Below are 27,725 nucleotides of genomic sequence, written 5' to 3' on the forward strand. Positions count from 1 at the left end.
ATCAAAAGACCTTAGTCCAGACAACAAGTACAAGGAGAGTAATAAACTGGCCACCCTCAAGCAAGACCAGGGGATTCACTAGGGATCACCAAGAATGGTAACAGTTTCTTTGGTGTGGCTCACCTCCCATCAGGTAAGCAAGTCCTTTTAGCAAATATTAATTCAACCTAAACAGGGGCAAATATGCCCCTGTCACAACATACTAATATACGGCGTATCCAACTGCAATACAAAATAAATACAAATTGTTATTTTAAAAATAGAGACTATCCTAATTTGGACTAAAAAAAAAACTAATTTACTAAAAAACTTTTTTTTCTCATGAGTAAATCTGGCACGATATCGGGTAAATGATTGTGGCCACAGAGTACAAGAGAGCAGCAAATAGGGTAAAAAAAGCATTTCAAGCTGCTCCTAACCTTGGGACAGGGATGCAAATCCTAACGTGATGAAAAGGCTCCTGCCACAGCTAAATCTCCAGCCCAACCAAGCCCTCGCCCCCGCCAGCCCTATATCTTTCCAAGGAGAACCCCATCTCCATTGCTCCCCCAAAGCAGCGGGACGTACTGCTCCAGCCGAAACAAATCAAAAAGTTTGAGTTTGCCTGCCTTCATTCCTGAAGAAGTCGCCTCTTTCTTCTTAAACAACATGTCTGTTGAGGAGAATGCGACCCTAAACTCTGCAAAGCTCTGTTGTTGGTTTCTGGAAGATAAACTCTGGGGAAAAAAAATGCACATGCTCACATTCACCAATATCAAACAATCCCAAACATTAACGTCATCCGAACAACAGTGTAACCTTTTACCTTGACATTTACTCAGCAGTAACTAGGATCAAGTTTCCTCATTCCTAAACGCATACGGGTTCCTGATCTCAGCAGAGCCTTGAGCTGTTACAACAAGCTTCAGTTTCAGGGAAAGTTACTACCTAAGCTTGCTGGCAGTGAATAGATTGGACATGTTTATTGTAAGTGGGTGTGATCACCATCGGTACAGAATGAAGGGTTAATACTGTTACACTACACCCCCTTGGAAGCTGTATTCAGTACAGTATCCTGCTTGTCACATACTCAGCAAGGTCTAAAGTCTCTTCCTTGTTTCCCTATACATACACCTTATGTATTTGTATTTTGTGGGGGGAGGTATCAGTCTGCTAGCCCTCAAGACGTGACTACACCTTAAAAGAACAAAAAGCAGCTCAGCTGGTTTTCACAAAACAAAACAGTATTGAAGACACTGGGCTGTACACTGCGGTACTGTAAACGCCACACAGTACTGGACTACACCACACTGGGCTGTACACTGCAGTACTGTCTCCACCACACAGTACTGGACTACACCACACTGGGCTGTACACTGCGGTACTGTAAACGCCACACAGTACTGGACTACACCACACTGGGCTGTACACTGCGGTACTGTAAACGCCACACTGTACTGGACTACACCACACTGGGCTGTACACTGCGGTACTGTAAACGCCACACTGTACTGGACTACACCACACTGGGCTGTACACTGCGGTACTGTCTCCACCACACAGTACTGGACTACACCACACTGGGCTGTACACTGCGGTACTGTAAACGCCACACTGTACTGGACTACACCACACTGGGCTGTACACTGCGGTACTGTAAACGCCACACAGTACTGGACTACACCACACTGGGCTGTACACTGCGGTACTGTAAACGCCACACTGTACTGGACTACACCACACTGGGCTGTACACTGCGGTACTGTAAACGCCACACTGTACTGGACTACACCACACTGGGCTGTACACTGCGGTACTGTCTCCACCACACAGTACTGGACTACACCACACTGGGCTGTACACTGCGGTACTGTAAACGCCACACAGTACTGGACTACACCACACTGGGCTGTACACTGCAGTACTGTCTCCACCACACAGTACTGGACTACACCACACTGGGCTGTACACTGCGGTACTGTAAAAGCCACACAGTACTGGACTACACCACACTGGGCTGTACACTGCGGTACTGTAAACGCCACACTGTACTGGACTACACCACACTGGGCTGTACACTGCGGTACTGTAAACGCCACACTGTACTGGACTACACCACACTGGGCTGTACACTGCGGTACTGTCTCCACCACACAGTACTGGACTACACCACACTGGGCTGTACACTGCGGTACTGTAAACGCCACACTGTACTGGACTACACCACACTGGGCTGTACACTGCGGTACTGTAAACGCCACACTGTACTGGACTACACCACACTGGGCTGTACACTGCAGTACTGTCTCCACCACACAGTACTGGACTACACCACACTGGGCTGTACACTGCGGTACTGTAAACGCCACACTGTACTGGACTACACCACACTGGGCTGTACACTGCAGTACTGTCTCCACCACACAGTACTGGACTACACCACACTGGGCTGTACACTGCGGTACTGTAAACGCCACACAGTACTGGACTACACCACACTGGGCTGTACACTGCGGTACTGTAAACGCCACACTGTACTGGACTACACCACACTGGGCTGTACACTGCGGTACTGTCTCCACCACACTGTACTGGACTACACTACACTGGGCTGTACACTGCGGTACTGTAAACGCCACACTGTACCGGACTACACCACACTGGGCTGTACACTGCGGTACTGTAAACACCACACAGTACTGGACTACACCACACTGGGCTGTACACTGCAGTACTGTAAACACCACACAGTACTGGACTACACCACACTGGGCTGTACACTGCGGTACTGTAAACGCCACACTGTACTGGACTACACCACACTGGGCTGTACACTGCAGTACTGTCTCCACCACACAGTACTGGACTACACCACACTGGGCTGTACACTGCGGTACTGTAAACGCCACACAGTACTGGACTACACCACACTGGGCTGTACACTGCGGTACTGTAAACGCCACACTGTACTGGACTACACCACACTGGGCTGTACACTGCGGTACTGTCTCCACCACACTGTACTGGACTACACTACACTGGGCTGTACACTGCGGTACTGTAAACGCCACACTGTACCGGACTACACCACACTGGGCTGTACACTGCGGTACTGTAAACACCACACAGTACTGGACTACACCACACTGGGCTGTACACTGCAGTACTGTAAACACCACACAGTACTGGACTACACCACACTGGGCTGTACACTGCGGTACTGTAAACGCCACACTGTACTGGACTACACCACACTGGGCTGTACACTGCGGTACTGTCTCCACCACACTGTACTGGACTACACTACACTGGGCTGTACACTGCGGTACTGTAAACGCCACACTGTACCGGACTACACCACACTGGGCTGTACACTGCGGTACTGTAAACACCACACAGTACTGGACTACACCACACTGGGCTGTACACTGCAGTACTGTAAACACCACACAGTACTGGACTACACCACACTGGGCTGTACACTGCGGTACTGTAAACACCACACTGTACTGGACTACACCACACTGGGCTGTACACTGCGGTACTGTAAACACCACACAGTACTGGACTACACCACACTGGGCTGTATACTGCGGTACTGTAAACACCACACTGTACTGGACTACACCACACTGGGCTGTACACTGCGGTACTGTAAACACCACACTGTACCGGACTACACCACACTGGGCTGTACACTGCAGTACTGTAAACACCACACAGTACTGGACTACACCACACTGGGCTGTACACTGCGGTACTGTAAACACCACACTGTACCGGACTACACCACACTGGGCTGTACACTGCGGTACTGTAAACACCACACAGTACTGGACTACACCACACTGGGCTGTACACTGCGGTACTGTAAACACCACACTGCACTCTGCTATAACTCCCGTACTGTCCGCGTGTGTGTAGTTCGGAGCAGCAGAGAGGGCAGTTTTCTAATCCTCAGGTTTAATAGCCGGCTGCCATAAAATCTGACACTAATGAGCCTCTTTACTAAGCTGCATCAGCAGCCCTCCTCGCTTCATTAGAGGAAAAAACAAGACAGCCCCCTCCCCCTGCTCACAAACACACCTCACTCCACAGACTGGAAAATTCAATAAAAATTCATAATGAGAATGAGGTCATCAGAACAGCACGACTCCATGAAAGGAACCTCTCATCTCCAGGCACACAGAACTGAGTCTGCAGTCTGTTAGGCATTTCTCTGGGTGAGGAAGCTGCTTTCAAGCCATTGCATTGAACAGGGAGTTCAAAATCAAACTACATCACGATTACCAGAAATCTCATTACATTTGAAGTTCTGCCGCAGGGAAAACAGATCCTCAGCAAACAGAGGCAGAGCTTTTCCGTGCACAAGAGCAAGGCTGTCTGCGGAGACTCAGAGCTCATTGGAGTCTACGCAGGGAAACTCCCGGAACTGTGTGTGGAGGTCACTGTCCTTGGATCAGGAGGTCTGCTACACCGCGTTTTAAAACAGAGAAAACGGGAGCAAAGAGCTACTAAGAGAAGAGAATGGAGTAAGAGAGAACATGCACAATCAACAGTGAGATCAAGCACATTATCAGTCTGTTACATTAATATGAAGCACTGCAACTGCTGAAACACTTTATCCTCCCATAAAACCCACTGCATATTAATGAACAGCAAAATCAATCATTACCAGAATATTTTTTTTTGGTAAACTGGTTGCGCAAGCCTTCATTCATTTGTTGAAAGATGTGAAAGTGCTCCTGTTTTTTAGCTAACCACTCATTTAATGAGGTTCACAGAGAAGCAACACAATTAATCCGTCAAGACAAAGAATATCAGTGGTGCACTTTTAAACGACAACTAAATAACGAGGTAGGGTTTCTCTTATAGACAAACTGGAACTAAATACCAGCAAAAACACCAAGGTACTGTAATTATTACCCTGCTGGTACTCAAACTGCCATCTATAGCGAGAACATGGCTATATTTAAAGGGCTCTTGTTGTTAAAAGGAAGGGAACTGTCTAATTTGACAAGCTTTATTAACCCTAAATTTGTCCCCACTTACTGAATCCAAAACATTTGAAGTATGCTGAATAGCTGGGAGAGCCTGTACATTTCAGGGCTCAGGCTGTGGAGACTCAAGGGACTGTACTTACGCATGTGTGCAAGGTAACTATCTGCACACTGCTATTCAGACGCCACGGAGATTGTTTTTGACCAATCTAACAGAGCCAGGGCTTCACAAAAGTCAAAGCAGTTATTCCCCAAATAATCAAATCAAAGTTCTGGAGAATAGGTGCCTCTCCAACACATTCACACCAGTGAGGAGCCTGGGGAGTCTAAGAACAGTCTCCATCTCTGCTCACAGACTCAAGTCACTCAGGAGACTCAGGAGTCAGGAGCTCCTGGGAACAGGAAGCAAGAACCAAAAGCCACATATATCTGTCTTCTCTAGAGAACCACTTGTCCTAATTGAGGATGCAACTTTTCTTGTCCAGCCTTCCCAGACTTAGCTACGTTTTCTCCAAACGCTTCTCACTATACAACATGAAACCTTTCATCCCTTTGATAAAGGAAAGTGGACGGCGGAACACGGAACACGGAACTCCCCACGAAGCCAGGGATTCCCTCCTCTCTGGACACGGAGTCCCACAATGCCAGTCTTCAAAAAACAACGCCCGCTGGTGGAAAGTCAAACGAAGGGTAAAAAAAAACAACTACATTCCAGTTCCGCGCCACATACCGTACTTAATCTCAGCCATGAGAGTCCAGCACACAAACACAGATACACTGAAACAACATATCTCCATCCCCTTTCCCACAAACTGCTCAGCATGCTGGCGGGCAGTAACTCCCAGCAGCCCCAGGGCCAGTAACCTGCGCCACATTGCAGGGCCTGGGCCGGACCCGAACCCCGAGAGCTTACTCGCACCCTGATCCCAGGGCGCGTTTTCGTATTTTTCCACTTCTTTTTTGCAAAAAAAAACACTGTTTATTTTACCACCGTAACCTTCAAGAGGACAAAGATAAACAGAGACATGTCTTTTCTGTAAAAAAACAAGCAGCACTCCCGTCGTGCGCAAAACTGTGAATTCCAGAGGGGAATTAACCCCGCAGGACTACGGGACAGAGCTAGAATGGAAACAGAAAGACGCTGCGAGGTCTTGGACTTCCTAAATCACGGCTGTCCAGGCCCTCTGGACAGTGCAAGGAATCCCCAGCTGTGCTGAATTCCTCTGGGCGTTTATTGGCCAATCTACTTATTGCAGCTGATTTGTTCCACACAGAAGAGAATGAAGTGGTCCATAACAACAGTACAGACTGAGAGCAGGAAGAAGGAAGGACAAATGAAGCCCGGCCTTCCTAGTCCCGAAATTCAGAAATAATCCCTGCCACAAAACGACCTCCTCCGAGCTCATATAAGACATTTCCTCTATGTTAGCTGAGGCTAAAATTATCATATCTGCTGTAGAAGACTGCAGGGTGCCTGGGAACAGCCGAGCAGTGGAACCAAAGAGGACAGCTCTCTCCGCGGAGCAGATTTGCACAGACGTTGCAGCCAGACGACCAACTGACAAGCTCTCTGTAAATACAGAAACAGGCTTAGCAGCAAGCATGGCTGGTGGAACCTGGGAGAGTGAAACTGGCGTCGGTTCTCTTGCGCTGTGTTAATTAGATTACACGCATCATTTTTCCCCAGAGTTTTTCTGCCTCATCCGATAAGCAAACACCAGCCCGATAATTCTGAAAAGAACTGCACGCCGATACCTCTGCTCTCGGGCGGCATGGAGGCGAGGTGGCGAGGTGGTCACCACTGCCACATTGCTCGTGGTCCTGGGGTTGATTCTGTGCTGGGGTGGCTGCTGTGTGGAGTTTGCATGTTCTGTGGCCATGTGAGTTTTCTCCTGGTGCTCTGGATTCTTCCCAGCTCTCAAAATCACGCCGGCACGGTGCACGTCTCTAAATCGTCACGCGTGAGTGCAGCATGTGTGATGTGCGTTCTCCAATGAACCTCTCAGCCCAGCGCCCAGCGTGTGGTCCTGTTCTTCCTCAGCCCTCGCAGGGCACGAGCAAAGCTCTGCTCATGGACAGATGGATCTCCAGTCTCCCAGGCTTTACATTAGCTTATTACCACATGGGGGTTAATGACGCGAGACAAAGCGAGCGTTGAAAATGATCATGACAGTGACGGTGCTCATGCTATTTCTGGCAGGATTAATAGGTGTGATGTGTGAAGAGTGCAGCTCCTATCCTGCAGGGATTCGATCACAGCTGCTGACAGACAGCTCCAGCTTCCCAGCCACACAGGGGAGACAGTGGAGGACTCTGCGATGCCAAAGGACTGGGGTCTCTTACCGTGGAATATCCCAGAGCTATCCAGATCCAGATAACCCAGACTATTCAAATTCCAGGTAAGCCAGCGCTGTCCCGACTCCAGGACCGGGGCTCCGCTGTGGAATAACCCAGCGCTGTCCCGACCAGGACTGGGGCTCTCGCTGTGGAATAACCCAGCGCTGTCCCGACCAGGACTGGGGCTCTCGCTGTGGAATAACCCAGCGCTGTCCCGACCAGGACTGGGGCTCTCGCTGTGGAATAACCCAGCGCTGTCCCGACCAGGACTGCGGCTCCGCTGTGGAATAACCCAGTGCTGTCCCGACCAGGACTGGGGCTCTCGCTGTGGAATAACCCAGCGCTGTCCCGACCAGGACTGGGGCTCTCGCTGTGGAATAACCCAGCGCTGTCCCGACCAGGACTGGGGCTCTCGCTGTGGAATAACCCAGCGCTGTCCCGACCAGGACTGGGGCTCTCGCTGTGGAATAACCCAGCGCTGTCCCGACCAGGACTGCGGCTCCGCTGTGGAATAACCCAGTGCTGTCCCGACCAGGACTGGGGCTCTCGCTGTGGAATAACCCAGTGCTGTCCCGACCAGGACTGGGGCTCTCGCTGTGGAATAACCCAGCGCTGTCCCGACCAGGACTGGGGCTCCGCTGTGGAATAACCCAGCGCTGTCCCGACTCCAGGACCGGGGCTCCGCTGTGGAATAACCCAGCGCTGTCCCGACTCCGGGAATAACCCAGCGCTGTCCCGACTCCGGGAATAACCCAGCGCTGTCCCGACTCCAGGACCGGGGCTCCGCTGTGGAATAACCCAGCGCTGTCCCGACTCCGGGAATAACCCAGCGCTGTCCCGACTTCAGGACTGGGGCTCCGCTGTGGAATAACCCAGCGCTGTCCCGACTCCAGGACCGGGGCTCCGCTGTGGAATAACCCAGCGCTGTCCCGACTCCAGGACTGGGGCTCCGCTGTGGAATAACCCAGCGCTGTCCCGACCAGGACTGGGGCTCCGCTGTGGAATAACCCAGCGCTGTCCCGACCAGGACTGGGGCTCCGCTGTGGAATAACCCAGCGCTGTCCCAACCAGGACTGGGGCTCCGCTGTGGAATAACCCAGCGCTGTCCCGACTCCAGGACCGGGGCTCCACTGTGGAATAACCCAGCGCTGTCCCGACTCCGGGAATAACCCAGCGCTGTCCCGACTCCGGGACTGGGGCTCCGCTGTGGAATAACCCAGCACTGTCCCGACTCCAGGACCGGGGCTCCACTGTGGAATAACCCAGCGCTGTCCCGACTCCGGGAATAACCCAGCGCTGTCCCGACTCCGGGACTGGGGCTCCGCTGTGGAATAACCCAGCGCTGTCCCGACTCCGGGACTGGGGCTCCGCTGTGGAATAACCCAGCGCTGTCCCGACTCCAGGACCGGGGCTCCGCTGTGGAATAACCCAACGCTGTCCCGACTCCGGGAATAACCCAGCGCTGTCCCGACTCCGGGACTGGGGCTCCGCTGTGGAATAACCCAGCGCTGTCCCGACCAGGACTGGGGCTCCGCTGTGGAATAACCCAGCGCTGTCCCGACTCCGGGAATAACCCAGCGCTGTCCCGACTCCGGGAATAACCCAGCGCTGTCCCGACTCCGGGACTGGGGCTCCGCTGTGGAATAACCCAGCGCTGTCCCGACTCCAGGACCGGGGCTCCGCTGTGGAATAACCCAGCGCTGTCCCGACTCCGGGAATAACCCAGCGCTGTCCCGACTTCAGGACTGGGGCTCCGCTGTGGAATAACCCAGCGCTGTCCCGACTCCAGGACCGGGGCTCCGCTGTGGAATAACCCAGCGCTGTCCCGACTCCAGGACTGGGGCTCCGCTGTGGAATAACCCAGCGCTGTCCCGACCAGGACTGGGGCTCCGCTGTGGAATAACCCAGCGCTGTCCCGACCAGGACTGGGGCTCCGCTGTGGAATAACCCAGCGCTGTCCCAACCAGGACTGGGGCTCCGCTGTGGAATAACCCAGCGCTGTCCCGACTCCAGGACCGGGGCTCCACTGTGGAATAACCCAGCGCTGTCCCGACTCCGGGAATAACCCAGCGCTGTCCCGACTCCGGGACTGGGGCTCCGCTGTGGAATAACCCAGCACTGTCCCGACTCCAGGACCGGGGCTCCACTGTGGAATAACCCAGCGCTGTCCCGACTCCGGGAATAACCCAGCGCTGTCCCGACTCCGGGACTGGGGCTCCGCTGTGGAATAACCCAGCGCTGTCCCGACTCCAGGACCGGGGCTCCGCTGTGGAATAACCCAACGCTGTCCCGACTCCGGGAATAACCCAGCGCTGTCCCGACTCCGGGACTGGGGCTCCGCTGTGGAATAACCCAGCGCTGTCCCGTCCAGGACTGGGGCTCCGCTGTGGAATAACCCAGCGCTGTCCCGACTCCGGGAATAACCCAGCGCTGTCCCGACTCCGGGAATAACCCAGCGCTGTCCCGACTCCGGGACTGGGGCTCCGCTGTGGAATAACCCAGCGCTGTCCCGACCAGGACTGGGGCTCCGCTGTGGAATAACCCAGCGCTGTCCCGACTCCAGGACCGGGGCTCCGCTGTGGAATAACCCAGCGCTGTCCCGACTCCGGGAATAACCCAGCGCTGTCCCGACTCCGGGAATAACCCAGCGCTGTCCCGACTCCGGGAATAACCCAGCACTGTCCCGACTTCAGGACTGGGGCTCCGCTGTGGAATAACCCAGCGCTGTCCCGACTCCGGGAATAACCCAGCGCTGTCCTGACTTCAGGACTGGGGCTCCGCTGTGGAATAACCCAGCGCTGTCCCGACTCCAGGACCGGGGCTCCGCTGTGGAATAACCCAGCGCTGTCCCGACTCCAGGACTGGGGCTCCGCTGTGGAATAACCCAGCGCTGTCCCGACCAGGACTGGGGCTCCGCTGTGGAATAACCCAGCGCTGTCCCGACCAGGACTGGGGCTCCGCTGTGGAATAACCCAGCGCTGTCCCAACCAGGACTGGGGCTCCGCTGTGGAATAACCCAGCACTGTCCCGACTCCAGGACCGGGGCTCCACTGTGGAATAACCCAGCGCTGTCCCGACTCCGGGAATAACCCAGCGCTGTCCCGACTCCGGGAATAACCCAGCGCTGTCCCGACTCCGGGACTGGGGCTCCGCTGTGGAATAACCCAGCGCTGTCCCGACTCCAGGACCGGGGCTCCGCTGTGGAATAACCCAGCGCTGTCCCGACTCCGGGAATAACCCAGCGCTGTCCCGACTCCGGGACTGGGGCTCGGCTGTGGAATAACCCAGCGCTGTCCCGACCAGGACTGGGGCTCCGCTGTGGAATAACCCAGCGCTGTCCCGACTCCGGGAATAACCCAGCGCTGTCCCGACTCCGGGAATAACCCAGCGCTGTCCCGACTCCGGGACTGGGGCTCCGCTGTGGAATAACCCAGCGCTGTCCCGACCAGGACTGGGGCTCCGCTGTGGAATAACCCAGCGCTGTCCCGACCAGGACTGGGGCTCCGCTGTGGAATAACCCAGCGCTGTCCCAACCAGGACTGGGGCTCCACTGTGGAATAACCCAGCGCTGTCCCGACTCCAGGACTGGGGCTCTCGCTGTGGAATAACCCAGCGCTGTCCCGACCAGGACCGGGCCTCCGCTGTGGAATAACCCAGCGCTGTCCCGACTCCAGGACCAGGGCTCCGCTGTGGAATAACCCAGCGCTGTCCTGGGCTCCGCTGTGGAATAACCCAGCGCTGTCCCGACTCCAGGACTCTGAAGAGTGATGTCGCCTCCTGTAACTGGCTGGGTGCCAAATGACACACTGTACCAAAACAAAAGTTATTTTTCCTCAAAGAAAGAAGACCAGGCAGTCTATTTTTAGAGGACAGGTGTGGCAGGATTTTTTTTTTGTTTGTTTTAAATTGAAACTCTGGAAATGAAGGGCCCGAGACCTAGTCTATTGATTTCAGCCACGTCAGGAGTGGCATCTAGAAACATTTAGGCTGCAAAGCGAGAGAAACAAAATCAGGAGGACTGGTGTGTGGAGTACAATCCTTTCGTACAGACAGGACTTCCCACTGGAGCAACAGGGCAAAGAAACGCCTTCGCAGTACCATGTAGGGTCTGAGACAGGGCTGCCCCAATGCCATGAAGGCCAGTTTGTAGAGTGACTGGGATCCTGTTGTCTCTTGGGTATTTTCTCCCATCTTGGCCATTGAACTCTGTAGCTCTTTCAAAGCTGCTGTTGGTCTCTTGAGTTTCCTCTTTCCAGGCTGCAGACTGGAGTGAGGTCGAGGCAGTCTCTCGTGGTACAAAACACCTTCCATTTCTTTGGCAACTGCGTAAAGTGTGCTCACCACAATATTCAGAGACTCGCTTGATATATTCTGTGCCCTTCTCCTGACCTGATCTGACCTGTCCAGACTGGATCTCACTAACACAAAACAAGTCAACCCAAATCATCCCTCAGTGGCAAGCCAAAAGCAGATAGACTTTGAGTTCTAGGTAACGGAGCACCAGAATATTTTTGCATTTTGTGGGGCATATGAGCAAACACAGCCCTGGAGGAAAGGGACTTGGTGCTGGGGTCGCCAACTGTGCAAAGGAACAAAGTGTGTGTAGGTAAACATGCATGGAGCAGAAAACAACATCCTCAGCTCCAGTGCGGGGATTAAAAGGCTTGGATTTTTCTTCTCGGATTATAATACACGAGATCCTTGCTATTTTTGGAGGTCTTGCAGCCCCTTGGGGTTCGGACAAAGCCGAGGAACTAAGAAGTGGTTCACGTGTGCCCGCCCTTTCCCTGCCACCCGGCGCTCCGCCAGCAGGGGGTCTTTCACGCGGGGGATGAAGCCCGGGACCCTGCCTTCTTTCTGTACAGCGACCCGCGTGCTTTCAGACTGCCCTCAACAGCTCAGCGGCCGCGGAGAGAAACGGCACGAAAGGAAGCGAGTGAGGGCGCGAGCCGTGCGGGTCACGCCAAGCAACCACTTCCTGCCCAGGCGCGGCTCGCGGGGATTCGCAGGCAGCGCTGCAGCTCCGCGCGGCGGCTCCAGCACACCGCCCCTTCACCTGCAAACCTCTCCACGGGCCGGGGAGCCAGCGCTGGGCCTCTCCGCGTGAAGGAATGACTGCTCCTCCCTGCCCCCTGACACCGGGAGCTGCGAGCTACAGACACCACTCCGCCTCTCCTGGCCTTGAAGGAGAACAGGAAGATGCTACTTCACCGTCGGTTCTGAAAATAACAGAGAAGGGCTCCCGCCCATCGTGACCCCCAACAACTCACGGCTCTTCAGTCTCGATCCTGCTCAGCTCATCTCTCTGTGCCACAATCTTCACCTCGTGTGAACGCGTAAGGCACCCGCCAGACTGAGAGAGCCAGAGGATACCCGAGTAGAGCAGCACAGAAGATACGCTGTCCGGTGAAGTGAATGACGAGGACAGACGGTATCTCCGTTTAGAGAATGGATGTCCACGTCCTCCTCTGCGCTAACAAGTGCTTGCAGAAGATGGGAATTGTTCTCTGGCTAAAACAGTGGCATTCCTTTAGGCTGCCCAACAAACCAGAGCAGGCGTCAAGACAGAATAACTCTTTTCATCAAGAACTTACCCTGGCACTGGAATCCTTGCTTTCCAAATCCCCTGTGAAAGGAAAAAGAGAGAAGAATCAGAATACGCCAGAATTATATATACAAGCGGTTTGACAAGCTAAAGGTTTTCGCATGAACGTTAATAAAGAGTAATGAAGGAGACTGGCGCCCCACAAGTACGCGGCTCTTAGCCACACAGAAGAGGACTTGGCATGTCATGGCTAGCGCTGGGGGAGGTTTGCACGTTTGTGTGATGCACAAAGAAAACAAAACTGCTTTTATCAGAGACCTTCACAGAGTGCTAATTTAGCTGCTTATCCGTTTGTATTTGCTTCTTCTCTTCGTTACTTCAGGAGCAAAAGCAGTGTCTGCTGAAATGTCTGTGTATCTGCTGTATCTCGCAGCCCATCTGTCCACCATCTGTGGCCAGTAGGATGCATTCTTCTCCATCTTTCTCTCAGAGCTCATTGAAAACCTCAAAACACCACTCAAGAGGAAAGACATGTTTTTAATTTTACTTTTTTTTTGTTTCCATCTATATTATCAGTAGCTCGGCTGGCAAATTCATATTGTATTACTGCAATGAAATGATTGTTATCTTAATTAGGAGCTATTTCTACTCTAGAGCAAAAAACCTGTGAGAACACTGTACTGCACACCTAGTGTAAAAACACTTAACTGAACCACTGGAGCTCCTCACTGTAAGAACAGGAAATTTGCAGAAGGTGCTCTAACAAGCCACTGCATTCTGAACAGTAGTACTAAGCACACTACAGCACCATTAGTTTCTGAAATTGAAACTAATGAAACTAATTGAAACTAAACTTGAAATTATTCTTACTTTGCATGCAGTAATTGGCAGGGATCAACAACAGACAAAAAAACAGCTGTTTGGAGAGAATGAGCATTCATTACACAGGACTTTCATTACAGAAGAAAATTAAAAAATTAAAGTAGTTCATGTAGGTGGCTGCATCAGCTTGCGTAGGCTGCAAAGGAGCAAGCAAAGGTTTATTCCAGCTGAGAAGAAAAGAGAAAACATTTCGGCTGCAGAGCCTTCTTCAAGTGTCACACCTGAAGAAGGATCCACAGCTGAAATGGTGTCTCTCTTGTCTTTTCAGCCTGAAAATTAAAGAAGCTTCTTCACGGGACTATATTTTATCTAATTGTCTTGGCTTAATCTCTGATCTTAAACCTAAATCTGTTTTTAATGTTTTTGTATGAGGAAGACCAACACTGACCAGCGCCACTGACCTCATCTGCGAGAGCTCTGGGAACTTTGATTTCAGAACATGTCAGCTGGCCCATCTATAGCCAACTGATCCCAGAACCTCACCCCGTTGCTTCTGGGAAGAAGCCGGGGAATTCGCTTCAGTGATGTGGCTGGGCAGCTTGTCCCACTCTCCGAAGGCGTGCACTTTGAGCACCAGCCTTGTGCAACACCTGCCTGCTGGCGTACGTGAGGCGGCGTGATCGAGATAGACAGAGCATGCCCTCTACCTCCTCCCTGGGCGATAACTCATGATTAACTCCGCCTTGCTTCTACTGTACATAGCGCTTTTCAGCCCAGAGAAGTATAAACACAGGAGAGGACCCACATCCCCCGTCACTGAAGAGCAGCCCCCCAAACCCCCCCACAACACCCCAGGGGTAACACAGCCCATCAGCCCCAGCAGACCAGCAGATCAGGTGGAGCAATGAGAGCTGCTTCAGCAGCTGAATGAAGAGGGATCTTTAGCAACGCCAGACAGCACAGGCCAAGAGCACAGCGCAGCAACTACGCCAGTACTGTCCAGGAGTCCTTCACGACTGAGGAGTCAATGAACTCAATAGAGTCAGCAACTCAGTTTAATGACTCAGACTGGGGACAATATTTGGGAAATTCAGGTTCAGAGGTCAGAGCGCCACCTACAGGTCCACCAGTATCACTTACAGCAGCAACCTGGTTTCCCTTGGAGGCCTCCCACCCCAGTACTGAGCAGGCCCGGCTGAGCTTCCGAGACCTGGGGAGGTCAGGCTGTGAGGTGGAGACAGACTCCGAGCAGCTCGAGAGGCAAGGCTTCACGGCCGTAGCCAGCCCTCCCAAACCTATAAAGGACTCCGTGAAGCAGGACCCTGTCTTTTTCCCTTGTTGCAGACTCCTCCGTTTCTCCCAGCCCAGGCTTTCACAAATCACAACAAGATTGCACACCAAATGTTAACCACATTGGTGCAAATTCTCAGCTGCTACCTGCCACGCATTTCCACATCTTGCTTTATAACTAATGGAGCACAATCCCCCCACCACCACCAAAAACGTGCTGCTGTAATTAGAGCACACCTCTTGGCCACAGCACTAGGACACAAAATGTGCTGAGCTGACATGCAGCGCAGTGAAATACAGATCCGCACAGTCTAGTCTCCTAGATGGAAATTAGAGAGGTTATAAAAAAAAGTTTTGCATACACCCTCCTGCACAGCATTCAGGGCAGCTAGCTCTAGATAGCAGCCCACATCATTCACTCAGGCCGTCTGTGACCGACCTGATAGATGGCACCTCTGGGGGAAATTATTTCCCCATTTCCACAGGGGATTAATCACTTAATGGCGGTCAGCCGTCTGTGGGTACCAGTCGGGTTTGCACGCACGTCGCCGGCGACTGCAGACCCTTTCTGTGCACTGGTGTACGGATGCGTGCGGTGTCACACAACCAGGCAGCCCCGTTTCCACAACAATGGAAACGGGTTGAAAACGCAGGGGACCAGGAATTCTCTACCGCTGCGGCAGCCTTTGAACAAAGCTCGGCTCAAGAAGACCGTGCAAGTGCAGTTATCACCAGGGCCGCGCGGGTTTGTTTTTTAACAGCGGCATTTCCCGTTTTCTCCAATACAGTGGCTGAGCGAAACTGCACGCCGGTACTGATAATCCACGAACACGCAGGTGCGCGCCCCGCGTTCAAGGGAAATGAAGCCCACCAGCGCGCTGCAGACTGTCACACACATCTGTAACGAGAGCCATTAAAAACGCAACAGATGCTGTTGGTTCCAGCGCTCAGGTTGTCGGCGTTTTTAATGAATCTCGGTATACGTGGAAATTAGCCTGCGAAACACTTGTTGCGAATCTTAATTGTAAACCCCCGGCCTACAGACGTGTTAGGCGGTGTGCATTCAGAAGCATGCCTGCTGTGTGGCAAAACTCATTTGTGTTTTAATGCAATTAAAAATTACAGCATAGCTGGGTTTCCGAACGACGTGTAACCCCCGCGGGGACATCGCGGTTCACAGTTGCTAAATGGAGCTGCCGACTGCCGAAGGCACTGTTTGTTTAACTTGCTCCGGGATTGCGAGAAGGGTGTGCGGGAACTTCAGACCTGTAGATCCAGCATCATCCTGGAAGCGCTTTCACGAGAAAATCCGCCGAGACGCAGACCGCGGGTGAGTCGAGTCGCTGCGCTCTTCACTTTTTCAGAATTGTGCTGAATACATATCGATTGTTTGGAGCATCAAAAAAAAACAACCTTCTGCATCTTGCCATCTTTCGTATCGCATCCTCGCAAATACAAGGAAACCGGGGGCGTTTTTCAATCTGGAGAAGACAAAAGCCCCCCCAGATGAATCCTAAACTTTAAAAGGGCGCAGAACCCCGTGAGTCAAAAGACCCGCACGACGCCGGCCCGGGACACCAAGTAACTAAACTACCTGCGGTCACAGCCCAGCCCAGCCCAGCCTGCAAAACTCCGCGGCTCAGCAGAAAAAAAAAAACCCAACTTGGCATCTTAAGTTTCTGCAGCGAAACGGGAGAAACCACCTCTCCCCGGCGGCTGCGCTTCCTCCCAGTTTGCACCAGACTGGCCGCGGAGAGGCAGGAGTGGGAGACGCCGTGCAGGGAGGAAAAGAGTTATTCCAGCAGAAAACTCCCCGTCGGCGGACACTTTCGAAACTGCCGAGGGGGCCCCGGATTTAAAGAGGGCTCGCTTACCAGATGAAGTCGGTGCAGTGGCTGCAGAAGGTCGGCTGTTTGAAAAACCTGGCCGTGAACTTGTGGTTCTTCACTTCGTGGACGTTCTTCTGCCTCAAGGCACCTTTGCGGGCGAAACGGTTCGCTACGTCCGCCGAAGGTGGCTCGTTGATATGTATCATATCAGCCATGTCAGAAAGCGACAGAGCCCTCCGTTCGGCTTGGCTTGGTCCCGTCCCGTGTGGGTTATCTTGTGCTGCTGCAGGAGTTTCGTGTCTGTGAACTGCGGGCGCTGTCGTTGCAACTCAAGACGTCTGACCAAGCGGCGTCCCCCCTCGCCGGCGCTACAACTAGTTAATGACAGCTCAGACAGCGGACTCTCCTTCCTTCTTTGACTCCGGCTGACGTCAGTGCACATTACACTCCTGGGGAGGATACGTTCATTCCCCGATGGAAAAAAAATGGTAGCGCGGCGCGCCACCTGCTGGCCGTCGGGCTGTGTTGCAGGGCTGATGTCTTCGTAATGACCGGTGAATTAAAAAAGTGCCTGTAACATTATTGAGAGTGACTTCAAGTCCTGAAGCTGCCGCAGTTCTTTGGTATCTTTAAACTTTTAACTGAATGAGCTTTAAGCAGCTGGACACAGGTATGTTAACCTGTTAGAACTGCAGAGATTGATTCTACGAGCCCCGTTCATCTAGTAAATAAAATCCTCAACTCGGCCACACAGTTTGACAAGAATTCCACACAACGCACCGAAAGCATCATATGCTGTAACAGTACCAAAATCAATTAATCCAACTCTCTTACATATTTTGCCTTCCATAGAACACAACTTTTAATACGTGTCAGCTTTAATAAGACAGCAGCTACTGTATATCACCCTGCAACTCACACCTAGCAGCCCACTGAAGCCCAGCAGGTGTGAGCCTGGCCAGTACCTGGATGGGAGACCTCCTGGGAAAAACTAAGGCTGCTACTGGAAGTGGTGTTAGTGGGGCCAGCAGGGGGCGCTCACCCTGCGGTCCATGTGGGTCCTAATGCCCCAGTAGAGTGACAGGGACACTATACTGTGAAAAGGTGCCCTGTTTTGTACGAGACATAAAAACTAATGTCCTGACTCTGTCATTAAAAATCCCAGGGTATTTTTTGAAAGGAGAGAGGGTGTTAAGCTGGTATCCTGGCCACATTTCCTATTGGTCTTTACTAATCATGGCCTTCTAATAATCCATCCTCCATCTATTATAACTCTATTCTACTGATAGCTGAGAGCTCTCTGAGACCCACTGAGAGCTGGTGTGTGGTGAGCGTTCTGGCGCACTCTGGCTGCTGTCACATCATCCAGGTGGGGCTGCACACTGGTGGCGGTGGAGGGGATTCCCCATTACCTGTAAAGCACTTTGAGTGGAGTGTAGAGAAAAGTGCTACATAAGTGTAAGAAATTATTATTAAGTGCTGTGAAATGCTTTAACACGTTTAAGCATGTCATTGCATTTGTGCATATGACAAATAAACTAAACTGAACATCTGAGTCAGCATGATTTTGAGAACATGTGACTTTTGTTACCTGGGAGCATTTTCAGTACATGGGCATGTGTAAAGTATAAGAACAGGACAGGTCCAGAACTCACGTCTCAGCTCAGGTCCATCAGCCCGGAGTATAATGTACTGTAGGAGAAGGCCAGAGGAAAAGGGAAAAGATGGGTCTTTAATCTGGAGGTGAGCAAAGAAGACTGGGAACATCAGGGAAGAGAATCCTGGAAATTAGGAGCAAGGAGTCAAATGGATGAAAGCCAAAGGCGATGATAACCTTGGATCAGACTCATGGGAGCTCAACTTATGTTAAGACGGTTGCTGTAGCATCTATCTACATGTTTTGAAAGGTTTGAATTAGTTAAAATCTCAAGGGGGTACTTGAGGCAACTAATTTAGGTGGAAGGGGTTCAGCTGGGAAGGTTACTTGGAAAGTGACTGGTGAGTTATACTGTGCTCTGTGGCGACACCTTGTGGTGGATTCTATGTTTCTCCACAGGGAGTTCTCAGGGGATGTGGAAGGCGCACAATAATAATAATAATAATTGCTTACACTTATATACACTGTAGCGCTTTTCTGGACACTCCACTCGAAGCGCTTTACAGGTAATGGGGATCCCCTCCACCAGCACCAATGTAGAACGCCAGAACGCTCACCACACAGCAGCTCTCAGTGGGGAGGAGAGCAGAGTAATGAAGCCAATTCATAGAGGGGGGTTATTAGGAGGCCATGATTGATAAGGGCCAATGGGAAATGTGGCCAGGACGCCAGGGTTACACCCCTACTCCCTGTGATTTTTAATGACCACAGAGAGTCAGGACCTCGGTTTTATATCTCATCTGAAGGACAGCACCTGTTTACAGTATAGTGTCCCCATCACTATATTGGGGCATTAGGACCCACATGGACCGCATGGTGAGCGCCCCCTGCTGGCCCCACTAGCACCTCTTCCAGCAGCAACCTTAGTTTTTCCCAGGAGGTCTCCCATCCAGGTACTGACCAGGCTCACACCTGCTGAGCTTCAGTTGGTTGCCAATTATGAGTTGCAGGGTGATATGGCTGCTGGCTAGACAAGTGATCCAGTTTCTCCCTTAGCAGGAGTGACATTGCATGACATTTCTAGTCTAGATTGAGATTTACTTCTTCATCCCTGAGCCCTGTGCTATCAGAGGTACTTTAAATATTACAATGAAGGTCAAGTTGTGTTTGGAGCGGAGTGGTGGCTCTGTGGCTCAGGATCTGCACCTGTGGCTGGAAGGTTGCCGGTTCAAATCCCGCAGCCGGCAGAGGAATCCTACTCCATTGGGCCCCTGAGCAAGGCCCTTCACCCCAACTGCTCCAGGGGCGCTGTACAATGGCAGACCCTGCGCTCTGACCCCAGGCTATCTCCCTGTCTGTGTGTCTCATGGAGAGTAAGCTGGGGTCTGCGAAAAGACAAATTCCTAATTCAAGAAATTGTATAGGGCTAATAAAGTGATGTTGTTGTTGTTGTGTTTGGAGTGATGCTAGGATTAGGGTTAGTGTTAGACTGTCCACAGTTCAGCTAGAATAGTGTGGTGCAGGGGTCAGGACATTTCACTTGTCACTGGCTGGTTGTGGGTTTGAACTCCAGGTGAGACATTGCTATTATACCCTTCAGTGAAGTACTTCACCCAAATTGGTCCAGTAATCAGCTGTATGCATGCAAATGTAAGTTGCTATGGACGTTTGTAAGTTGCAGTCAAATATAGTCCAGAGGAAGTGACTCCATCTCCGGCCTATTGTAATGTTTCTTAATTTTGTAAGTCCATGACAGTAAGATGCCTGCAAGTATATGAAAACAGTAAAGGATTAATTGCACAGTAAAAGGAATAAGTCAATATGTGCATATTAGGATACCTACTGTAAATGTCTGCTTTTTACCAGATTTTGGCTATAGTGTGAATCCTACTCCGCAGTGAAACTGGTCCAGTAGGGAAATTGTAGTAATGATAGTGGCGTACAGTTAGGTCTGCTCCTCTTTAACAGTTACTGTGTATTTTGTACCATGATAAACACTCGCCTTTAATGTACTGTCCACAGTTTTCACTTGTGTCTGCTGGTTTGTGTTTCACTGTTGGATCAGAAGAGATCCACTGGGCTCGCTTTGTCAGGGCCTTCGGGTACTTCGGGTACAAGTTTCCCTTTTAGTCTTTTTGTCTCCTCTGTTCAAAACTAAAAAAGGTCCAGCTCTTGTTGCCTGTCTCCTTTGAGCTCCAGAAAGTATCTGCCTGCTCTTCCCTGGACTGATTCCAGAGGACAATCCAGATCTTAAATGCTGTACCTAGCCAAGGCACTTACACGAACGAGAGGAAAACTGCTTATTAAAATTTAAAATACTTCCCAGATCTTCTGGGGGCTCCTCGGACTGTACCGGAGTCCCACAGAGTTTGGGAACCAGTGTCACTGGGAATCAAACCAGTTTTGCCGAGTCAAATCAAAGTTAAAAAACAATAATGAAAAACAGAAAATAGATGAATAAGTCAATATGTGCGTATTAGGATACATTAGGAGATATTTTCAGTATCTTTAGATAAACTGCTCCTCTGGAACGATTGATTTATTCAGTAGCAAATAAGAGGAAACGTGTTTTAAACCTTAAGCAGCCAACAATTTCCAGCTCTCACTGTGTCTCATCTGATTGTCATCTTGGAGCTGTGCTGAGCTGATGGGCACGTCACAGAGCTGAGGGGCTGGTGTTAATATTAACCAGCTCTGCCTGCTCTCCCTCTGGGCAGATGATATAGTGTTTACCGCAGTGCTGTCTGTTATTTTATACACAGAAGTTTCTGATCTGAGAAAACTGCAGCTCCCAAAGCCTGTATCTTTAATGATTGTGGGTGCCAGCACAGTATTAAGGGACGCAAACAAAGAGCAGGCTTTACTGACCATGCAGGCAGACCCCAGGTGTTTTGCTTTCTTTTGCTGCCTTTAAAAAATATTGATTTCAAGAGAGTTACTTTTCAACTTTGGGTAAATACAACTGTGGTTTGGACTTTAGGCCCCTGTTCAACTCAGAAGAGAAAGGATACCCCTTGGGTGATACTTCTTATAGTACTTTAATGTCCAGAAGAATTTAGAAACATCTAGAAGAAAAGGTGGAGGCTGAGTTCAAGCGGGGCGCTATTTTAAATCTGTGCTGAAGAATGTTGCTTTCTAGACATGCATATCGTTCAGAATTATTCATTATTAAGTTGGAAGTTATTTTTTATTTAGTCCTGAAAATGGACTATTTTCAGTTTAGACATGTTCAGTATCCTTATACTGTACTTATGTGCCTGAAGATGATTTTTATTCCTATTACTGTTGTTGTGTGCCCTGCAGCAGTGTTTGCGGTTGGTGTTTTTATGGAATGATTGGCTAGGCTTATCTGCTCTTATCTGTTGGCTCATCTGAGGTGGACAAACAGCGGTGTCAGCAGGCTGATCTCTTAGTTCGGCTCAGCTCTCCCGGAGAGGACAGACCCTGTGCCTGCGACTGTGTCCTCAGCCCTGCCAAGGAAGATGCTGTGGGGACTAGCTCTGCTGTTACTCTGCGAGGTCTCCCTCCAGCCCTCAGCGAACGCTGTCAAAGGTACAGTAGGTCCTGGCTGGCCTTCTCATTGAGCAGTATTGTAGCCATGAGCGACCTTGTATATAATATATATATTTATATATTATATAAATATAATCAGAGGTTACATTACAAAGATACAGGGAATCAAGAAGACCTTTGATGAAATTCATCCTTTGATTCAGTTTGTAGCAAAACTGTTTGATAAATTAAACATTAAGAATATGTTGGGTCAATGAAGTCATCTGTTGTGAGATGAATTAAGTGTAGGAGAAATTAAAGTGATTTCCAAATGGGAAAATGAGCTACGAGCAGAATTACTTTCTAATGTTTGAAAATAGATTTCTCTGAATACTTTTAAGACAACTAACTCTTGGTTTTGGAGGGAATATGTATGGAAAACTCAGATGAGATTTTTAAAAACATAATAAAATAATACAAGAAACACAACTGCTTGTTGGCAAAATTGTGGCGAGACTAAAGCTCATTACACACATGTATTATATACCTGTCCTGTTCTGAAAGGATTCTGGGATAAAGTTATTAAAGTTGTGGAATGTCTATCTATGCCCAGAGAATTTTCTTCTTGGAAGAACTCCATGGGTGTAGTTTTCTGAAATAGATAAGTACCTCTTTAGAAAATTAAGAACAACTATTTTACAAATAACAAGATAATGGCTCAAACCACAGGCACCTCAAATCGGTAAACGGACTGAAAGAATTAGTGACGTTTATTAAATGGAATGGATAACAATGACCCACAGTCTTTTGGTCAGCTAAATAACGACTGGACTGGGCTGGTCGCCTGTCCTCCTTCTTGAACACGAAGAAAGCTATGCAAGTTCAAATGAAAGACATTAGAGTTCATTAAACAATTTCATTAATGCTCTACACTCCAATGTCACAGTTTCAGCTGGAGCTTTTTTGTCTTATATCTGCTGTGCTTATGTAAAATAAAGGTTTTGTAACCAGAATTTGTCAACTGCGTTGCAACAGTGTCCTAATATACGTTTAACATCTAAGAGTAGTAAAATATTTTTCTGAAAGCACACCGTGCAGATTAACATCACACTGTATTGGCTGTGCATCTGCAGTGTGTGGGCGCCCCCCACTGATAGAGAACGCGGAGATGGAAGACGACAGGCGTGTGTTTGAGGCCGGAGAGGAGACCTTTTACACCTGCAAGCCCGGATACAAAACCACAGGGGGCTCCAGGAAGGTGGTCTGCACCCTGTCGGGGGCCTGGAGCAGACCCACTCTGAAGTGCTCCCGTGAGTTTCTTACCGCATCGGAAATCTCCAGTTTCAGTTTGCAGCAACGACATCGCAGGCAGGCCTTTCCGTAAACACGCTGAAACAGAGCAGCACATGGCAGACCTTCACACTTAACATGTGCAGTGAAATGTGTGACTCCCCAGGCCACGGTTAACTGGTAAAAAAACACTGCCCACTGGGACAGAGCAAGAGGTCTCTGGCAGACCAAGCGCCATGAAATTTGAGGTCAGGTGGTGAAATGGAGGTGTGACTCCATCGTTCCTGGCCGGAGCTGCTGCTTCTGTGGAGTGTCGAGGTTATTTGTTTGTTCAGTTACATGTATTTACAGCGCAAAACAGGCTGTTGTACAACTGTGAAATTCCAGGGGAAATTCAAAATAAAAGTAATTTACTTTTAAATATAACATTGGTTTTGGCTTGCAGTCAGGGCAGCCCTTCGTAAAGAGGAGAGCACAGTCACCACAGGGCTTCTTCCACTCTGTCCTGCAGTTCTCTTATTTTTGGAAACTTGCTTCTCTGCACAAATCAGATTGGCTTTTATTTTTTGGGGTGTAAAATAAAACTCCTGACTCAGCTACTGAATAAACATGACACATTTGCTTTTGCTTTTGAACTGGTGCAGTTTAGATTGATGTTTAAAAACAAAAAACCTGGTTTCCTCAGGAAAATCCTGCCCCGTACCAGGACCTCTGCTGAACGGACAGATCCAGTTTCCCGTCGACATCAGCTTCCAGAGCGTCGTGAATTTTACCTGCCACGAAGGGTAAGGAGGGGCTGCGGCACTTTGAGAAACCATTTCCACACCAGGTACCCACAGGCAAACCGCAGCTCCCGCTCCTGGCCAGTAACATGCTGGGACTCGTGTCCTCTCCCCAGGGCCCCCCCCCACGCCGAGGTCCAGAACGGAGTCGGCTGCTGGAGCTCAAACGAAGCTTTCTGGGCAGCAGGGCTCGATCTAGACCTGAGCCCGGAGCTGCTCGCCTGAGCCCTCCTCTTTGCCCTCTTTCCGCAGGTACGTGCTTCAGGGTGCCCACACCAGCCAGTGCCAGCATGACGGGACCTGGAGCCAGCCGCTGCCCGTTTGTGAAAGTAGGCCCTTGCCCGGTCGCTCGGCGATACAGGTTTTCAGTGCAAAATGGGAATTTTCCTTTTTTTTATCAATGCATGGCGCAGTGGTGAGTTTCTTCAATAGATCTGCACTGAGTCTCTCAGCAGAATGAAACTGCTGCGACACCAAGCAGCAAAGTGCTTTTTCTGGTTCAAGATCATGAGACAGTCAGCATTTACCTTGCAAACAGCATTGCGGTTTTTGCAAGTAATTTACATTTGTGGAGGGCCAACGTTGTGTTTTCGTTACTTAAAAATCCATAAATACACCCCCGAAATAGACCATCTGTTTCTTAGACAGAACCCATTTTTTTAGTCTGACTGAATATGTTGTTGCATTGAAATGATCAAATTACTTCTGCTCGCTTCCCCCCTGTAATCTGCCACAGAATACAAACTGATATTATATCACAGTATAAAGTATGTGCCAAAGGACAGGTACCAGTATTCTGTATATGGACAGTACTCATTCAGGGGCCTGCTGTGTGCCTGTGCTCTGTGTCTCTTGCAAACCTCAGCCGTAACCTGTGGTCTTCCGGACATACCCCAGTACGGACTGATCCACCACACCAAGAAAATCACAGGAAACACAACGCAGTTCGGAGACGTGGTGAAGTATGAGTGCTCTCCGCCTTACGCCCTGTTTGGGAATGAGTTCGGATCATGCCAGGCGAATGGGAATTGGACCAAGCCTCCAGAGTGCAAAAGTGAGTACAGGTCCTGCTCTCCTGGCCGGGACAATCAGTGTGCTTTGGAAAAGCCCCTGCGTGCCTCCGACGGTGGCTGGAAAGCTGTTTCTGTGGGTTTAGTTTTTTTTTCCGTGGCGGGCTGGTGGTTCAGGAAAGGAGCGGGAAATGGGCTTGTCAGCGGGAATGTCCCAGTTACAGCTCCGGCGGCGCCTCCTCGCGCTCAGCTCAGCCAGGGAACCGGTTTCCCCTGAGAAGAGGGTCTGTAAGCAGGTTGATGGTGCCCACAGGTGACATCTGGTCTCTCTCACTTGGAATACAAGTGCCTGTCTAATGAGTTCATATTGTTATACCATACTAAACGCACAGCAGAAAAAAAAGAAACTCCCAATAACCACCGTACCAATCACAACAAGTTTCGGCTGCCAGTGGGAAGGCATGAACTGGCTGTCCAAAGGGCTAATTGGACAGTTCACAGCTTCCTTGTGCTGCTGTCTCGCCAGGAGAAACAAGCCCACAGGTGCCTCAGGTCTCGTGCATATCGCATGTACTGTGTATAGGATGGGTATTCACAGTAATAATAATAATTCCTTACACTTATATAGCGCTGTTCTGGACACTCCACTCAAAGCACTTTACAGGTAATGGGGATCCCCTCCACCACCACCAGTGTGCAGCCCCACCTGGAGGACGTGACGGCAGCCACAGTGCTCCAATACTCTCCCCACACACCAGCTCTCAGTAGAACAGCAGAACAGCCTGTCTGGAGGAGAGAGGTCAGGTGCCCGTCTCCCCCTCTGTGTCTTGCAGTCGTGACTTGCCCGTTCCCCAGCGGAATACCCAACGGGTTCATGACGTTCGCTGTCGTGAGAGACTACGGCTACAGAGAGAAAATTAAATACGGCTGCAACCCTAGTTTCATTCCGGATGGCCCACTGGAAATCCAGTGCGAGAAAACGGGAAACTGGTCCGCAAAGCCAGTCTGCAGAGGTGGGTAAGAAGGACGCTGGAGAAGCCAGAGTGCTGCCTCATAATTTCTGTGTCCAGTATAATATTAAATGATGCAGAAAAACCCCTCAAAGCCGTTCATCTACTGTATTTCAGATGTTACTGTACCGACATGTAAGCTCGATGTCTTACACCTGTGGCAAGACACAAAAGGGCAGCTGAACAAATATTTTGAAAACTATCTACCTGGGATGTGATTAGTTGTGTGTGCTACAGTACATCAATGCTGACAACCGCAGGGCACAGGGAGAGGTTGTAGGATGCTGAGTTTCACTCTGAATGTGCAGGTTTTTAGAAGGCGCGGAAGATGTTCAGCAATAGACTGGACCCACTTTTTGGAGAAGCCAAAGAAAGCTTTTTCTTTCTCTCCAAAATTCAAAAAGCTGACCTTCCATTTCTTGAACATAATGTCTTGTCTTGTTTCGTCTTTAACCCAGCATCCTGTATAATTGATATTCGAAGAGGACGCATCTTTTATAGTAGTAAAAAGATATGGATTGAAGACCTGCCTGAGAAACGAGTGCAACATTCTGAACATGTGGCATTTTACTGCAAAAATGAGGAAAAGAAGTGTGGGTACCCAGTGGTGACCCAGTGTGTTGATGGTACCCTGAATATCCCAGAATGCTTCAAAGGTGAGAGAATGGCAATAGAAAATTGTATTCATTGATATAAAATATTTTTTATAGATGCATTCTGGCGCTATTATTATTATTATTATTATTATTATTATTATTATTATTATTATTATTATTATTTTATTATTATTATTACTATTACATTTCTTATATGCTGTTACTATCTTCTATGTTTGGTATATTCTAAACCATTTTTTCATTTAGCTGCATTATAATAACTTGACATCGAGGATACAAAGAGTGAAACCGTTTTCAGGAACATTGTAAAACGTTTTTTTTTGTTTATGATTTCTGGATTTTCCTCAAACCCAGAAAAAGTTTCAGAAATGTTATAGAACATGAAAAAGATAAACATTTGCAACAGTAATAATTTGACAACTAATTTATTAACATCTTGTGTTTTGTTTTCTAGAACCTGGTGCAGTTGAATACAAGTTAAATTACAAGTCATTACCTTCAGAAATTAAGATGTGTTAATTCCTCATCATTCTCTCTCACGATACCATGAAACAAAAATAATAAACTGTGTTTATAACACCGCTTTTTATGTCTCTACCTCCTTATTCTCCCCCAATCTCCCTTTATTTCTACAATAGTTTATAAATATTTCAGCTGTGTCTGGTTCTACAGATTCAAATGACAAACAACTGGAAGAAATGTCCTTTAGTGAATGCAACTCTCCCATTTTTTTTTCCAAGTAAAAGAATCAGTAAGACGTTTAGACAGTATCCGTATTGATATTCGCCGACAGGGCTTTTGGGCGATAAATTGCAGATCAGAACCGTCCTATCCTGGTGCAAAGTGTCACCTGGCATTTATTTCAGGTTACTTAATCGGTCTCTCCGCTGACGCCGGGACGCTGAGCTTTTTAAGAATAAATTCACTTCCAAACAGAAGGCACCACAGCCTGGAAACCAGCCGTAGGACAACAATACTAACCACCACGCCGCTGTGCTGTTAATACTGAGTGCTAATTAATGATCATTAATGTGTGTTGGGGGGATACCTGCAGGAGACATGCAGCTGTCAAGATGCCCCACTCCTCTCTGGGACTGGCTGACAGCTTGGTTCAGAGATGCATGA

At 49.7% G+C, this 27,725-nt stretch overlaps 2 protein-coding genes across 4 annotated transcripts in view; one reads left to right on the plus strand and one right to left on the minus strand.

Annotated features, from left to right (window-relative positions):
* The window catches only part of LOC148652888 (protein kinase C alpha type), a 193,809-nt gene extending 176,586 nt beyond the window's left edge, over positions 1-17,223 (minus strand). For 2 of the 3 annotated variants that reach the window (XM_088600130.1, XM_088600129.1), the window contains exons 1-2: positions 16,848-17,223; positions 12,911-12,942 (exon numbers count right to left, since the gene is read on the minus strand). In XM_088600130.1, the coding sequence (XP_088456256.1) occupies positions 12,911-12,942; positions 16,848-17,017 (202 nt within the window). In that variant the 5' untranslated portion in view covers positions 17,018-17,223. Of the gene's footprint in view, positions 1-12,910; positions 12,943-16,239; positions 16,344-16,847 lie in introns of those variants that run through there. The other variant, XM_088600131.1, reaches the window with a different exon arrangement.
* Positions 17,224-21,386: 4,163 nt separating this feature from the next.
* On the plus strand, positions 21,387-27,182 carry LOC148652889 (beta-2-glycoprotein 1-like). Its single transcript, XM_088600132.1, has 9 exons — positions 21,387-21,476; positions 21,776-21,951; positions 23,025-23,201; positions 23,867-23,966; positions 24,216-24,292; positions 24,829-25,017; positions 25,807-25,986; positions 26,442-26,639; positions 27,055-27,182. Exons 2-9 carry the CDS (start codon positions 21,882-21,884, stop codon positions 27,117-27,119), a joined length of 1,056 nt encoding a protein of 351 aa, XP_088456258.1. The 5' UTR covers positions 21,387-21,476; positions 21,776-21,881; the 3' UTR covers positions 27,120-27,182.
* Positions 27,183-27,725: the final 543 nt, after the last annotated feature.

The sequence above is a fragment of the Lepisosteus platostomus genome, chromosome 11 (assembly GCF_059453375.1).
Source record: "Lepisosteus platostomus isolate fLepPlt1 chromosome 11, fLepPlt1.hap1, whole genome shotgun sequence".
In the NCBI taxonomy this organism is placed as follows: Eukaryota; Metazoa; Chordata; class Actinopteri; order Semionotiformes; family Lepisosteidae; genus Lepisosteus; species Lepisosteus platostomus.

Bases quoted from the DNA above. Each gene is read 5' to 3' on its own strand.
- LOC148652889 (XM_088600132.1), top strand. From the start codon at position 21,882: ATGCTGTGGGGACTAGCTCTGCTGTTACTCTGCGAGGTCTCCCTCCAG. The intron at 21,952-23,024 runs GTACAGTAGGTC...GTGCATCTGCAG, and splicing joins CTCAGCGAACGCTGTCAAAG to TGTGTGGGCGCCCCCCACTG. The intron at 25,987-26,441 runs GTGGGTAAGAAG...TCTTTAACCCAG, and splicing joins CGCAAAGCCAGTCTGCAGAG to CATCCTGTATAATTGATATT.